This window comes from Seriola aureovittata, chromosome 17 (genome assembly GCF_021018895.1).
Source record: "Seriola aureovittata isolate HTS-2021-v1 ecotype China chromosome 17, ASM2101889v1, whole genome shotgun sequence".
Lineage (NCBI taxonomy): Eukaryota > Metazoa > Chordata > Actinopteri > Carangiformes > Carangidae > Seriola > Seriola aureovittata.
In genome coordinates, this window is record NC_079380.1 from 22,971,148 (window position 1) to 22,985,328 (window position 14,181).

Genomic DNA, 14,181 nt, shown 5'->3' on the forward strand with positions numbered 1-14,181 from the left:
TACAACATAACTCTAGATCCAATCCACACACCTGGCTAGTCGCAGTAGTGTTTACCCCTCTGCGGCTTCTCACCCTGACCCTACTGCGTTCACTCTCCATGTTTGGCACCACATCAAACCACAAACTGATGCACAGGAGGGAAGTCTAGGCTGTTTGAAGCTACTGATCCACTGGCTGTCTGGCTATGGGGTCCAGATTAGTGGTTGATAGTTTTTTAATTAATGTTAGAGCTGTGCTACACTTAAAAATTAAAGATATTTAATGAACAATGATGTATGCGTTGCAAATTCTAAATAATTTTTTTTTTCTTGAGCGGTCAACTCTGGGAACCAAATCTTTATTTTTCTAGCTGGTAAGATGCTAAGACTTTTGTTTCTCTTCCCTCATGTTTAGATTTTGGTTCACTCTTTGACCTGGAGCATGACCTCCCAGATGAGCTCATCAGTTCCTCGGACCTGGGGCTGACCAACGGAGGGGATGCCAGTCAACTCCACACCACTCTTGGAGGGGTCGGAGGAGGGATTGGTGTGGGGGGAGGGCAGGATGCTGCTGCGAAACACAAACAGCTATCTGAACTTTTGCGTGCTGGGGGACCAGCACAGCAGGGTGGCCCTACTTCCAACAGCACAGCGCCTGGGGCTTCCATGGGCATGATGGGGGGTGTCAGCGTTGCCCCCGGTGGACCTCAAGGCATGCCCCCCCAGGGCCAGCAGCAGCAGCCTGGATTAATGCAGCAGGTTGGGATGGTTGGAGGGGTGGCGGCTCTCAATCGGGCAGCTGCCATGATGGGTGCCCAGAAGGGCAACACTGGACAGCAGCAGCAAGGGCTGATGGGGGGACAGGTGATGAATGGCTCACCGAGAATGGGCTACCCTGGCAGTGCGGGCATGGGCAACAATAGTAACCTGTTGGCAGAAACCCTACAGCAGCAGCAGGGCGGTCAGCCAATGGGACCAGGGGGTCAAGCAGGGATGAGACCACAGCAACCTGGAGCACTGAACAAGGTAAGCGCAGTCAAAGCTGTAGGGCCAGTCAGTACATTTTGGTAAACTGTAATTTGTAACTGAGGCTAAGATGTTCCAAATGCTGGTGTGGTTTTGATGCTCCGCTGACTCCCACACCTGCACGTTCCCCTTCAAGTACGGAGTAGTGTGAACCTTTTGATAATTACCTGCCCTCTGTCTCATGTATGCGCCAAACACTGAGGTTTGAAATTGCTGCTAAAATCAGCGGAAATGTGTCTAATTGGTCTGGGTGTTGTATATTTGATCTCTCCTGAGTTCAGTAAAGTAACCCAGAGAGGAAGACTAATGGTAATTTCACCCTCACAGCCCTTTAGACATGGATCTGATTCACTGAAACAGTATTACAGTGCAGAGGCGGACACATCTTCATCATCATAGCTGAATGAAGCTGTAGACTGAGGTCGTCCCGTAGTAGTTGTTTTCCAGAGCCACGTGCAGCTATGAGTGTGGTTGTGTGTTGGACTCACAGATGCGTCACTCCTCTCCCTGAGGTATTGATGGTTAACCTCTTTGGTAGTCGATATGCCACACAACCGTTGTGATTTTGTTCCAAAGGTGTGAAGGAAGTGCTGCAAACAACTGTCTTAAGTGGTTCAATTGAGGTGTATTTCTTCAATTGCATGAGACCGTTGCGTAACTCTCTGTGGTTGTGCACCAACACACACAGGGTTTGTTCTGTAATGTCCTGTAATTAAAACATCATCAGTAAAGTGTATGTGTTAGCCATGTTTTGTTTTACTGCTCATCCTTTAAATGTCGTTTTAGCTCAACTTTAAACCCATTAAACAGAGTTTTTCACATAAAGCTCATATGCAGAGATGAACTGTTAGACCCATAGCAACAGTTAACAAACCACTCCACACTGTTGCTAATATTGGAGCAGCTTTATTGGACTTTTAGCCTTAAGTTAAAGATTTTTTTTAGGCTTCTTCAGCATCAGACTGAAAATACAGTGGATCTGAGACCAGAGCTGGAGGTGAAAGGCGACATTTAGATCATGTCAGTATTATGAACTTGTTGTGGAGAGCAGAGGTAACATTACAATACTTACCAGTACGTTTTGGAAAGTGATTTCCTGTTGTCCTCCTAGCACCGTTTCCTCAGTGATATTGTCTTTCTCTCATGTAGGGTGACATTGTAAATCCTCCCACATTTCTTACTTACTGTTTAAATATCAGTTGACTGGCTGCTTAAATCATCCTTTCATAGTTAATAAAAAGTAATGATCTAAATTTATTTCCCCCCCATCTCCTACTTTTCCCTCCATGTGTCTCTGCTGCTCTTCACCGTCTCTTTTCCCTCCCATCTCTCTCATTTTCCTTTGCCCCCCCCCCATCCTGCTTTCTAGATGAATATGATGGCCAACGCGGGCCCCTATGGCGGTCCGTACGGCCAGTCTGCTGGCCAGGGGCTGCCTGGAGCAGGGCTGGGCCCACAGCTCCAGAATAAGGCAGGCCTGCCCAACAATATGGCCAGTCAGTTCAACATGGACAAGAAGGCGCCACCGGGTCAAGGCATGCCTGGGATGGTAAGATATTTTTATTTCTGTCCCATACAGGTGGATAAACTCTGTGGCCATCACAGAGGCCTCTTACATTGCTGTAGATTAACCTTGCTGTTTAACTGAAGTCTCTTGAATGGTTCAACTAAATACACATATTTTAAAATTGCACACTTCCTCATATTGAACCTTTTTTACACACTTTTCCTTTTTACATCCAAAGGTAACAAAGGGACTCACACACAGGTCTCTGATAAATAAAGGGCAAGACCTGTTGGCAGACCTGAATCAGTCTTTAGCAGATAGCTTGTTATAAGTGTGTGTGTGTGTGTGTGTGTGTGTGTGTGTGTGAGTGTGAGTGAGGGAGGGAATGGAAGAGGCAGATGAACCAGTTTCTCCACCAACAGAGGACTGACAAGATGTAAACGCTGTGCAGAAAAATCAATCATGTGCATGACTGTCAGGCACCGTTTCCTGGCTCGACTTCCTTTAGCAAGACTTTTTTCAGTATTTAACTTCCTGTCAGATCATTCCCTCTTCATGTCCATCATGGTACAGCTCTTCGATGACGGTAGTCATTTTATCAGGTCCCCACCACCACTGACACTGATGAATTTATTGTGTTTTTCATCTGCTAAATCCCGACTCACTATGCTCCGGTAACATTTTTGTGACTCAAACATTCAGCCTTGTGTAGTAACATGGATGCATCGTCAGTGCAAGTAATGAAATCTCAGGAGAGCGCACCTACTCATGAAGAGGTGGCATCTGTCAAGTTGAAACAACATTTACGTTCGTGCAGTTGAGTAAGAGAGTGAATGTTTGCATGAGGTCCGTTGTGTAATTCCTGCCCTAGCAGTTGTGGGAGGTTAAGTGTTGGGGTCATCAGTTTGTTTCCAATATAAGAAGAGTTCATATTTTCCTGTCCTCCACTAAGGAGGGCGTGGGTTGTGCAGATGTATGTTACAGCGTTCCAGCTTATTACTTTAACAGACCAATCTGAAATTGACAGCAAGAAATCAAATCAGTAGCTAAATCATCTGCAGCGGGTTTCGCAGATATTTCAGATGAACTACGAGTTCTCAAAGGGGAAGCAGCCTGAGTCGACTCCGCAGGTGGCGAGGAGGAACACCATTGACATGGTTGCCTTGTGTGGCATTTTAATGAAGAAGTAGCTTAAATCATAATTACAGTTACCTCAGAGGAATGAACTCCTTTGAAGTGACGTTATAGAGCAACAGAATGCACCTGAACTGCCCCGTCCGCCTGCACTGGAAGTCTGAAAACTGTATGTGAATGTATGGAGAAACATTCATGACCTTGATACAAGAAATGCCCTTAGGTTTTTTATTTTATTTAATTTTTATTTTTAGCTCATATAAACTCTTGATTAAATCAGCGGGTGGATGTTCTCCATCCACTTTTGTTTCCCCTTGTGCGTCTGTCACATGCGATATCTCAAATGGCAATGATTCTTACGAAAGGTGGACTTATTGGAAGTATCCGTCGATCAGTCTCCAATCACTGCAGCGAACAGTAGTCAACAGATCACGGTTCCATTACAGGCGTGAGTTGTTTATTGTGCTTATTGCTATTTGGGTTTAATTAAATACAGGCTTTATCTTTTTTTTTTCTTTTTTTTTTCAACAGAGAAGGGGCTCATTCATTCTTTAGATGGTTTTCCTGTTTTTAATTACAGAGTAGCTGGAAGCCATGTTCGTGAAATAGACTTTTTGCTCCTTTCTTCACGGAGCATTTGAGTGTTTGATTGTCGAATCTTAATTTACTTCTAATTCATGAAGTATTTCTTTTTGAAATTTTTGATTAAAGTCATCAATAAAGCCTTTTTACGTGACAGTAAACGCCTCATCTATGGTCTAATAAATGTTAAGACAAAAATTTAAGTTTTTTTTTTTACACATGGTCAGACTGTGTACTACTACAGCAGGGAGGGGACATTTCAACAAAGTCTTGGAAAAATTGATAATTGATTGGATGTGTTCGCTGCCAGTCTGTTCCTAGATTGATCATTTTGAAGTGGACCCATCACACCTGCTCGTTCTCTAATGCTCGCCGCTGCCTCCTCTCTCTCCTCTCCGTCTCAAGGCCTCTCAGCAGCAGCAACCTGGAGCGGTTGGTGGTGTATCTGTCGGCGGAGCAGCAGCAGCAGTGGGAGGGGCCCAGGTTGGGCTCAGTCCCGTAGGGGCGGGTCCCGGCGCAGCGCCCCCTACTGCGGACCCTGAGAAGCGGAAGCTGATTCAACAGCAGCTGGTCCTCTTGCTCCACGCGCACAAGTGCCAGCGGAGGGAGCAGGCCAACGGCGAGGTACGGCAGTGCAACCTGCCGCACTGCCGCACCATGAAGAATGTGCTCAACCACATGACTCATTGCCAGGCTGGCAAGTCCTGCCAGGGTGAGTCTGCTGAATTATGCTGATTGCTGGTTTTATGCTGTGTGGTTTATATCATGAACACTAGGCAGTGTTTAAAGTTGTAAAGTTATAATGTATCTGCAGCAATTCCTTTTGCTTTTTTCTTTTTTTTTGGCTTGTTCTTGTTTGTTGTTTATACCCCCCTTGGTTTGCCTCCCAGCTTTCCGTTGTACCAACATGAGTTATTCTCTCTCTAGGTGGCTGTTCTACTATAATTTTTCCTTGCTCCGACTTTCATTGAGTCGCCATCTGGACATAGTGTTTTTATACTGAAGGACTTGTACGATAACTTTCTTATTCTCTCTCCTTCCTTTTTCTCTTTCATCTCATCTCATGTTTTTCACTCTGTCACATTCTCACTTATTCTCCCTCTTCTCTCTTTTTCACTTCTCTTCCCCTTTCTCAAACCTTTATCCATTTCCGTCTCTTCCTCTACAGTGGCACACTGTGCCTCATCCAGACAGATCATCTCTCATTGGAAAAACTGCACGCGACACGACTGTCCTGTTTGCCTGCCACTGAAGAACGCTGGAGACAAGAGGAACCAGCAGTGTGAGTGTTTCTTATCATGAAATGATAAAGAATCCTGTTACTAGCCATTTAAAATGCACAACAATGGGCTTGAATCCACAAATGCTCATCCTTTTTTACTCTCCCCTCTCTCCTCCCCACGGCAGCTCTTGTCAACAGTGCAGGGGTTGGTTTGGTGAACTCTTTAGGTTCAGGGGTGCCGGGTGGACAGTCCAACACTCCAAATCTGAACCCTCCCAACCAGATAGACCCCAGCTCCATAGAGAGGGCCTACGCTGCGCTGGGCCTCACTTACCAGGGCAACCAGATGCCACAGCAGCAACCACAGGCCAACATGCCAAACCAGGGGCTGCAGGGGCAGCCCGGGATGAGGACTCTAAACACCATGGGTTAGTTTGTAATGCCACTGTGCATGTGACAAATTATATGCTAACCTCCTGGGATCACTGAGCATGGGTGTTCATTCTTGACCTCGCTCTGATGCAGCAGTCTGTGTTTCCCAATAAAAAAACATATCATTCAAACTCTGTGACTGTCACTTTGCAGGAGGAAACTCCATGGGAGTGAATGGTGGAGTGGGAGTGCAGCCCCCCAACCAGCAGTCCAGCCTACTGCCAGACGCCATGTTGCACAACAGCATGAATGCACAGAGGTATGACTGCTTTTAATTGATCACAGCTGTTTACTTTTTCCTAAGTCAGGCTGCTGTCGTGAAACAGACTTTCTGAAGTCTCACTCCTCATTATCCTTCTTGTCCTTTTTGTTTCCCTCAGTTTGATGAGTGATGGTGTGGGGAACCTGGGCTCCATGCCCACAGCGACTCCTCCTTCTGCTGCAGGCATGAGGAAGTCCTGGCATGAAGACATCACACAGGACCTCCGCAACCACCTTGTCCACAAACTGTGAGTTTGCTTTGTCTTGCACATGGCCCCAAAAAAAAAAAATCTCACTATGGGCGGCAGCTAGTTTTTCAGCGCAGGGTGTGAATCGGTCGCCTCTGTCCTCAAGTTAATTGCAACTTTGTGTCCTTCCTGTTTGTGCATGTGTGTGTCCTGGAGTAGTGTGCAGGCCATCTTCCCCACTCCCGACCCAGCTGCACTGAAAGACCGGCGGATGGAGAACCTGGTGGCTTACGCTCGGAAAGTAGAGGGGGACATGTACGAGTCAGCCAACAGCAGGGTAAGAAACCAACGACAAAACGCAGAGCATTTAAGTGATGTGGCGTCACTATCAGTTCCCAGTTAAGGGAAGGAAATAAAATGCATATATTTCATCCAGATGTGTCCTGTAACATTCTCCCTCCCTTCTGCTGCATCACCTTCCAGGCGGAGTACTACCACCTGCTGGCGGAGAAGATCTACAAGATCCAAAAGGAGCTGGAGGAAAAGAGGAGGACACGGCTCCAGAAGCAGGGCATGATGCCCGGCCAAACTGGATTACCCTCCTCAGGGCTCCCACAGGGGCCTCCAAGCATGGGACAGCCGCCCATGGCCCCGGGGCAACCCCCAAGTAAGTAAACATACTGTTTTGACCTCCCTACATAGACACACATGAATGCACACACACATACTGCTGGCATGCAAATAATACAAAAAGGAGTTTGAGCTCGACTTGTAAATCAGTAAAAGCTGATCAGCAGTTTCAAATCTTAGATGAAAAAGAGAAAAATCATGTTCACACTCAACCAGTCTAATACACTTAGGTGTAATAAAGTTTGTTTGCCTCACTTTTCTCATTCTTTAAACATCTTTTAGTCGTGGCTTGTTGGTAATCTGTGGTTTTGAAGATGAGCTCTGTCATTTCTGTAACTCTTATCAACCTGTCAGATGGTCCTCACGCCGATCCGTCCATGGCCCGACCAGCTGGACCCAATCAGATGGTCAACAGGATGCAGACCCCAGCAGGTACGTGTAAATGACACTATTACAAAGGCATGTTGAGTTAACAGACGTGGAGAAATGTATTTAAATACCACGTTCCAGTTCTGAGGTCAGTACCAATGTAATCCTGTGGTTAGCCCGCTAGCCACTTTATGCTTAACATCCTGACCATGTTTTTCACCTCCTTTTTTCTGGCTGTGTTTTGTTCATTGACGAACGTTGCTGTAGCGCAGTGTTTTCACTAAGTGAACAAACATTCTTCCCTTAATCCACAGAATGCTTCCACACGTTACCTCTCACACATTTTTACTGTCGCAATTAAACGTTCAGCAGTTTTGCTAGTTTTTCTCAATTTTGCGTCAGCGAAGAAAACGACAGCGTTGTAAGTTGTGTAGTGTAGTGTACTGATTGGCCGACAGGGAAAGCGACGGGTCGTACTGCGCCCCCTCCCGCACTGGAGTACAAGCGCAGCCTGTTATCTGCACACACACTTTGCATTTTGAATTCCGAAAGATCATTAACAACCGAGTCGAATTTGATGTTCAAAAAATAGTTTGATTCAATTCTGACGTCTCTTGTTTTCTGTCCTGTCCACGTGCAGGAATGAACCAGTTTGGTCAGATGGGGATGCAATCGATGGGTCAGAGGTCGACACCTCCTCTTCCTATTAATGCTCCAATGAACCAGGTTGGTATCACTGTCAAATCATGTCCCACAATCGATTCTGAGAAGCTGTTACTGACTGAACCATGGACGTTACACAAATGGCAAAGAATCCGAAAAGACAGAAGAACCATGTTTAGTATTTGACCGTTGTCTGTAATGATGTCAAGATGTCACATGTCGCTTAATGTCTCGTTGGCAGATGGGTATAGGTGCAACAAGGATGGGCCAACCCAATGCCACACAGCTACAGAACCAGTATCTCCCCCCGGGCCAGTTTCCCGGGTCCAGTCCTGGACTTGGTTCTGGTCCTGTTGGCATGAACCAGCCAGGGCCGCAGACTGCAGTGCCACCGGTGAGCATCGAGTGACAGTAGATGAATTGGATTTGTCAAGGGGAACTTGGATCTTTGCAGAATCACGTGATATAATGAAAATCAAACATATTTTCAGTTGCATGTGGGAAACCTGCCAAATTAATGCAAATGAGGAGGAACACAGACACCAACTCTCAGAGTAGCTCTGCAGGAATTGATGAGTAGTGATGAATACTGTATGATTAACTGAACTGTCATCAGGATTTTGGCATATTACTCATGACTGCTGTGAGAGATGGTTTTTCATTGGCTCTATCCAGAACTTTTAAGACTGATTATTTGTGCTCTTTGGCAGGCTCCATGTTTAATGAATTCATTTTATAGGTTTCTAAGAGACTGATTCAGAAATAAAGTGTTGTAAGTTCCAGAGTTTGTATACCTAGTAAAACCTTTCTCTGTAATTAGTCTGACCTATGTTGTTCTGTATTGCTGGATTGATGTTAGTTTAAGCAGAGACTCTTTGCTTGTCTTCTTTCCCTAACTGGTGTCCTGTCCTCTGCAGCAGAACCAGATGTCTACACCGCCTTCCCTCCCAGCCAGCAGCCCTGCACCACAGTCCAACTCTTCGGCTTCAGGCTCCGGAGCCCCCGGGGGCTCCATGGGGTCTGGTAGTGCCAGTGGTGCTGGGCCTCTACCCAGCCTGCCTCCATCCTCCACCCCCACCCAGCCCAACTCCTACCCTCACTGCCCATCCATCCGAACAAACTCCCCGTCACCAGCGCGCAGCCTAACGCCTCAGCCCCATCAAACACCCCCCACGTTACCGCGTTCGCAGACCCCACAGCCACAGACCCCCGGCACACCCCAGCTGCCACAGCAGCAGCACCCCCAGCAGCAGCAACAACAACAACAACAACAACAACAACAACAACAACAACAACAACAACAACAACAACAGCAGCAGCAGCAACAACAACAACAACAACAACAACAACAACAACAGCAGCAGCAACAACAGCAGCAACAACAACAACAACAGCAGCAGCAGCAGCAACAACAACAACAACAGCAGCAGCAGCAGCAGCAGCAGCAACAACAACAACAGCAGCAGCAGCAACAACAACAGCAGCAACAACAACAAGCTTCACAGAAACAACCATCAGGGCAGACAGTGAACTCTGAGAAGGCCAATCAGCTTCCACAGCAGGCGCTTGGGGGCGTGGCTTCCTCAGGCCCCCAAGCAGGTCAGCCTTCTTCAGTGCCCAACCAGAATGCTCATGTGCCGCTGCAGCTGCCCCAGACCCCAGTGAGTAGATCACCCTGCACAACTTTCCCCAACACAGACTTATTTTTCTTAAACCTCATGTTTGAGTCGTACTTAAGTAGTTAGTCCTTGAAATAGAAAAGCAACAAAAAGCAAAGGTTTCCTTTTTGTGGATTTTAACTTGCCATTTCTTAAACCTCATTCGATCTGTCCCCGATCTTTTGTCTCAGCTATCTGCGAAGCCTTCCCTGACGGCAGATGGCCAGGTATCCTCTCCGGCCTCGGTCAACAGCAGTACCAATCCCAGCTCCCAGCTCGCTCCGGCAGATGGCCCCGCCCCCAGCCAGGAAGACGTTAAAATGGAGGTGAAGAAGCAGGAGGACGACGACGAAGGGGCTGACGCACAAGGAGAGGGCAAGGGGAAGATGGGCAAAGGTCAACCTGACGTGAAGACGGAGGAGAAACCAGAGGTGAGACTGTCCACGGTGACGTACTGACACTTCAGGGTGTGAAAACCTGTATTTCAGATCTGAAAGTTTGATTATTTGATTGATTATAGTGATTTAGGTCTTAAATTCGTTTTTTATAAATAATCACATTGATGAGGAATTCATTACACTGACGTTTAAATCTTCCTCTCAGATAAAGAAAGAGAAGTCGTTTGGAGACGGGTGTAAAGGCGAGCCCATGGACACATCTTCGTCTTCGGTGCCGTCGTCGGTAGCAACGGGTGAAGACAAGAAGCCGGAGGTGAAGAAAGAGCCCAAAGAGGAAGAGGAGGGTTCAGGGTCAACGGGCACCAACAGCTCCCCAGCCAGCGCTCAGAGCAAGAAGAAAAGTAAGTTTTGAATCTTGACTCACTTGAGAAAACGCAGCTTTAATAAGAAGAACTGAGACCTAAAGAATGGAGAGTCCAAAAGAGAGAAAACTATCGTAACTGTGTCGCTATATTCACTTTGATTTCACCAAAACGTCACCACAAAACATCAGGTGTTTGCAGACGCGTATGAGACGAGGGTCGGAGGTACAAATATATCTTTTTGAATAAAATGATGATAATAATAAGAAGTGAAAGAGCTTGCCAACTGTCGGGGGGGGGGGGACGCCTTCAGTAACTTTTCCTTTACCCGTGCAGAAGGTAATCCATTTCGAAACCCCTCCTTTTTGTTATTGATTTATTTCCTCTCTCTCTTTCTTTTCTAAATGTAAAACCAGACTTCCAGCTCGTCTCTGTAAAACTCTTTGCCCCTTTGCAGACACACCTCTCTCGGCTGTGTAGGAGGGGGCTGGCGAGGCTTGAAGGGGTTAATATGAACATGTGCTGTAAAGTTGAAATACATGTGTGACCCTGTACAAATTGCACATTTTGGTTATGGAACGATTCACTGATGCACCGACTGTACACTACACAAACATGTGTTGTGTCCATTTGTTGAATATCTAGTAAAAAAGATCTTTTTAGAAAGAACTAAACAAAACAAAACAAACTAAACCCACCCGTGCTCCCCCGGTGGAGTCGTGACGGGACGTTAAAAGACCAGAAAAGCGCCAGTTTTATCACATTGACTCTGGGCTGACACCGCGGCTTCTGTACCCAGAATCCTCCTCTGTCTGATGATGTCCCGCAGGTGTCGTTAAATGCCACAATGCTGCGTGATGCGGTCAGTGGAGTCTCACTGCCGGATCATCCTCAAGTCCTGCCTCTTCCTCTCTTCCTGCTTTTACCTGCCATCTCTCAAGCTCTCTCATTTCTCATCCGTTTTTTTTATTGCTCCCCCTTTTCCAGTCTTTAAGCCGGAGGAGCTGCGTCAGGCTCTGATGCCCACCCTGGAAGCTTTGTACCGGCAGGACCCTGAGTCCCTTCCCTTCCGTCAGCCGGTGGACCCCCAGTTACTGGGAATACCCGTACGTATTCGAACTAGTAACAAAACTAACCTGGTAAGGGACTGCACTGGCTGCCATTTTGCTTCAACTCCTCTGAAAACGTAGTTTTTTTTTTTTTCCATTGTTTGTTTTACTTTTTTTCATCTTTAATATTTTTTCTGCTTTGTCATAGTTGTCATACTTTCAGAATTTATTTTATATATCTGCTTCAGTTACTTTAACCTTTTTTTTTTAGTTGATTTTTCTCCCATTGCATGTCAGAAGTTAAGAAAATGAAATTAAGAGTGTGTGTGAGTGTGTTTGTGTGGGAGTGTGTGTGTGTTTGTGTTTGTGTGCGAGTGTCTGGGTGTGTGTTCTCTTTTCTGAAACTTCTTGTCATTTGTAAATCAAAGCAATGAGTCTCATGAACCTTTGCCTTTGCTTTGATGGAACTGTGGAGGAGAAGCACAAAAAGTAAATGATAAATTCAAACCAGACAGAAATAAAAACATTTAAAAACTTTATTGTTTTAGCCGCACAGTATTAGGTGACCCAAACATCCATCAGAGTATTTTGCATAATTGATTAATGGCTGCTTGTCTTTAATGCTCCAAAAACAAATAAATGAAATGTCACCACATTGTATTTCAATGGGAATCATAATTTGCTTTAAACCGTAACAGAGGTTCATGAGCCAGTTGCTTTCATTTATCACTTTAATTTGTTTGACTTTTGCCCTTTTTGTCATAAAGTTTTCAGTTTTTTTTTTTTTTTTTTTTTTTAATTTGAATCATTTCATTTCAATCATTTTTTTTGTAGTGTTCATCCTTTTTATTCCATTGCTAGCTTTCTAGTTCAGTTCCTCACCAGTAGTAGTGTGTCAGTGTTCAGGTGGGCAGTGTGTAGAGGTGGGACAATACCTTTACCCTCACTGCATCCAAATTAGGGGAGAGGAACAAAAAAGTAGTTGATAAGACTAAATATTCACGTCCCTACAGGTACAAATCATGATTGTATTGATAAGTGATAGTGTCAGTCCTCCCGCTGCCTCGGACATTAGAGCAGTGATGAGCGAGCGCCAGGCTATTGGCTCACCTCTCCTTCAGGAACCTCCGCAGTCAAGTGATGCAACTTTGCACTGTTGTGTAGTTGTACGACGCCATTTTCAGACAAACATTCAGCCGCTTATTTGAAAATGGAAGTTTCTCACAAACTGGTGGGATTTTTTTCTTTTTTTTTCTTTTTTCTTTTTCTTTCTTTTTTTAAGCGCTGAATTGTTGTGATATAAATTTGGCCCTGCAGGTTGGTGTGGTAATATGCATCACTTGTTTGTTCATGTGAGTGGTTCCATTCAGAGATGAGGGTCTGTTTCCTAACTCTTGTTGCCATGGTGACACGGAGATGGACCCTGCTCTTTGAAACTCACACCTCCTCTTTTTTTTTTTTTTTTTTTTTTTTTTTGGGTGAATCTCCAAAAAGCCTTTTCTTTTCCCTCGCCCTCTTCTCCGCTCCTCCTTTCAAAACAGTGTTTTTTGTTTTGAGAAGAAGTGGAGGACAGACGAGGCGAACAGAAAAACAACTTGGAGACTCATCCGTCCCTCTTACATTTGCTTCACCTCAGCACTGTTGGCTTTAACTCCGTCATCATATTGCTGCTCATGCTGCTGCCGTTGTTAATGCCAACCGCTATGTTGCCAAAAACAGTAAATCTCTTGTCTGCCTGTTGCTGTTGCCACTGCTCTGTTCTTCTTGGTTTTGCACCCTGATCGCTACAAAGGCCTGAAAGCTTTGATTGCACAGAACCTTTCCCCTGGCTGTCAAACAGTGTTAATCCCTGTGTGGCAAAATGAGGAAATGTACTTTTATTTTTTATTTTTTTAAAACACAAATTGGTAAAAGGCGATCGCAGGATCACAATGCCGGGCTTTAGTTGCAATACGATAAAATAAAATGCATCTGTAGCTAGTTTTGAAATCTTTGCCTGTGGTTAAATGAGCAGCAGAGGACCGGACTGACTCGTGGCGGTTGCCTGGTCCCTGCTGCGCAGCACAGAGACCGACTTGATTTTTAAATGTAGGGTGCAAAGCAGAGAGCTGGAGGGCAGAAGTTGTCATGTCTCTCTGTTTGCACACGAACCTTCTTCTCTGCAGCGCTCAACAACATTGTCCCCCTGCACCCTCTTCTCTCCCTACTACTCTGGTCCCGCCCGGTCGACTGCGACGCCTTCATCACACCTGACGGCCACAACGATGACGATACTCTTCCTCCCTATCTCTCTCATCTTCCTCCCTCGGACGGCCAAACCGTTCCACCATCTTGCTACTCTTTCCTCTCTCCCTCCTCTGACCCTTCTCAAATTTCCCTTGACCTGCCGCTCGAATCCGGACGGCGCCCTCCGAACCAGGACTACTTTGACATTGTGAAGAACCCCATGGACCTGTCGACCATCAAGCGGAAGCTGGACACAGGACAGTACCAGGAGCCTTGGCAATATGTCGAGGATATCTGGCTGATGTTCAACAACGCCTGGCTGTACAACCGCAAGACGTCCCGCGTCTACAAGTACTGCTCCAAGCTGGCGGAGGTGTTCGAGACGGAGATCGACCCCGTCATGCAGGGCCTGGGATACTGTTGTGGGAGGAAGGTGAGGCTGCCTGTGCAGGTGTACAGAGACTAAATATTCCCTTCAGTGAAGACATTTTCCCT

General features: G+C 45.9%; 1 protein-coding gene across 4 annotated transcripts in view; it reads left to right on the plus strand.

Moving 5' to 3' along the window:
- ep300b (E1A binding protein p300 b) overlaps positions 1-14,181 on the plus strand; it is a 32,331-nt gene that overhangs the window by 2,701 nt on the left and 15,449 nt on the right. For 2 of the 4 annotated variants that reach the window (XM_056402109.1, XM_056402111.1), the window contains exons 2-18: positions 395-1,005; positions 2,375-2,554; positions 4,634-4,940; positions 5,397-5,510; positions 5,636-5,878; positions 6,036-6,141; positions 6,263-6,391; positions 6,551-6,668; positions 6,815-6,998; positions 7,316-7,393; positions 7,971-8,056; positions 8,235-8,387; positions 8,911-9,654; positions 9,843-10,082; positions 10,255-10,450; positions 11,399-11,517; positions 13,880-14,119. In XM_056402109.1, the coding sequence (XP_056258084.1) occupies positions 395-1,005; positions 2,375-2,554; positions 4,634-4,940; positions 5,397-5,510; positions 5,636-5,878; positions 6,036-6,141; positions 6,263-6,391; positions 6,551-6,668; positions 6,815-6,998; positions 7,316-7,393; positions 7,971-8,056; positions 8,235-8,387; positions 8,911-9,654; positions 9,843-10,082; positions 10,255-10,450; positions 11,399-11,517; positions 13,880-14,119 (3,848 nt within the window). The remainder of the gene's footprint in view (positions 1-394; positions 1,006-2,374; positions 2,555-4,633; positions 4,941-5,396; positions 5,511-5,635; positions 5,879-6,035; positions 6,142-6,262; positions 6,392-6,550; positions 6,669-6,814; positions 6,999-7,315; positions 7,394-7,970; positions 8,057-8,234; positions 8,388-8,910; positions 9,655-9,842; positions 10,083-10,254; positions 10,451-11,398; positions 11,518-13,879; positions 14,120-14,181) is intronic. The other 2 variants (XM_056402110.1, XM_056402112.1) reach the window with 1 other exon arrangement.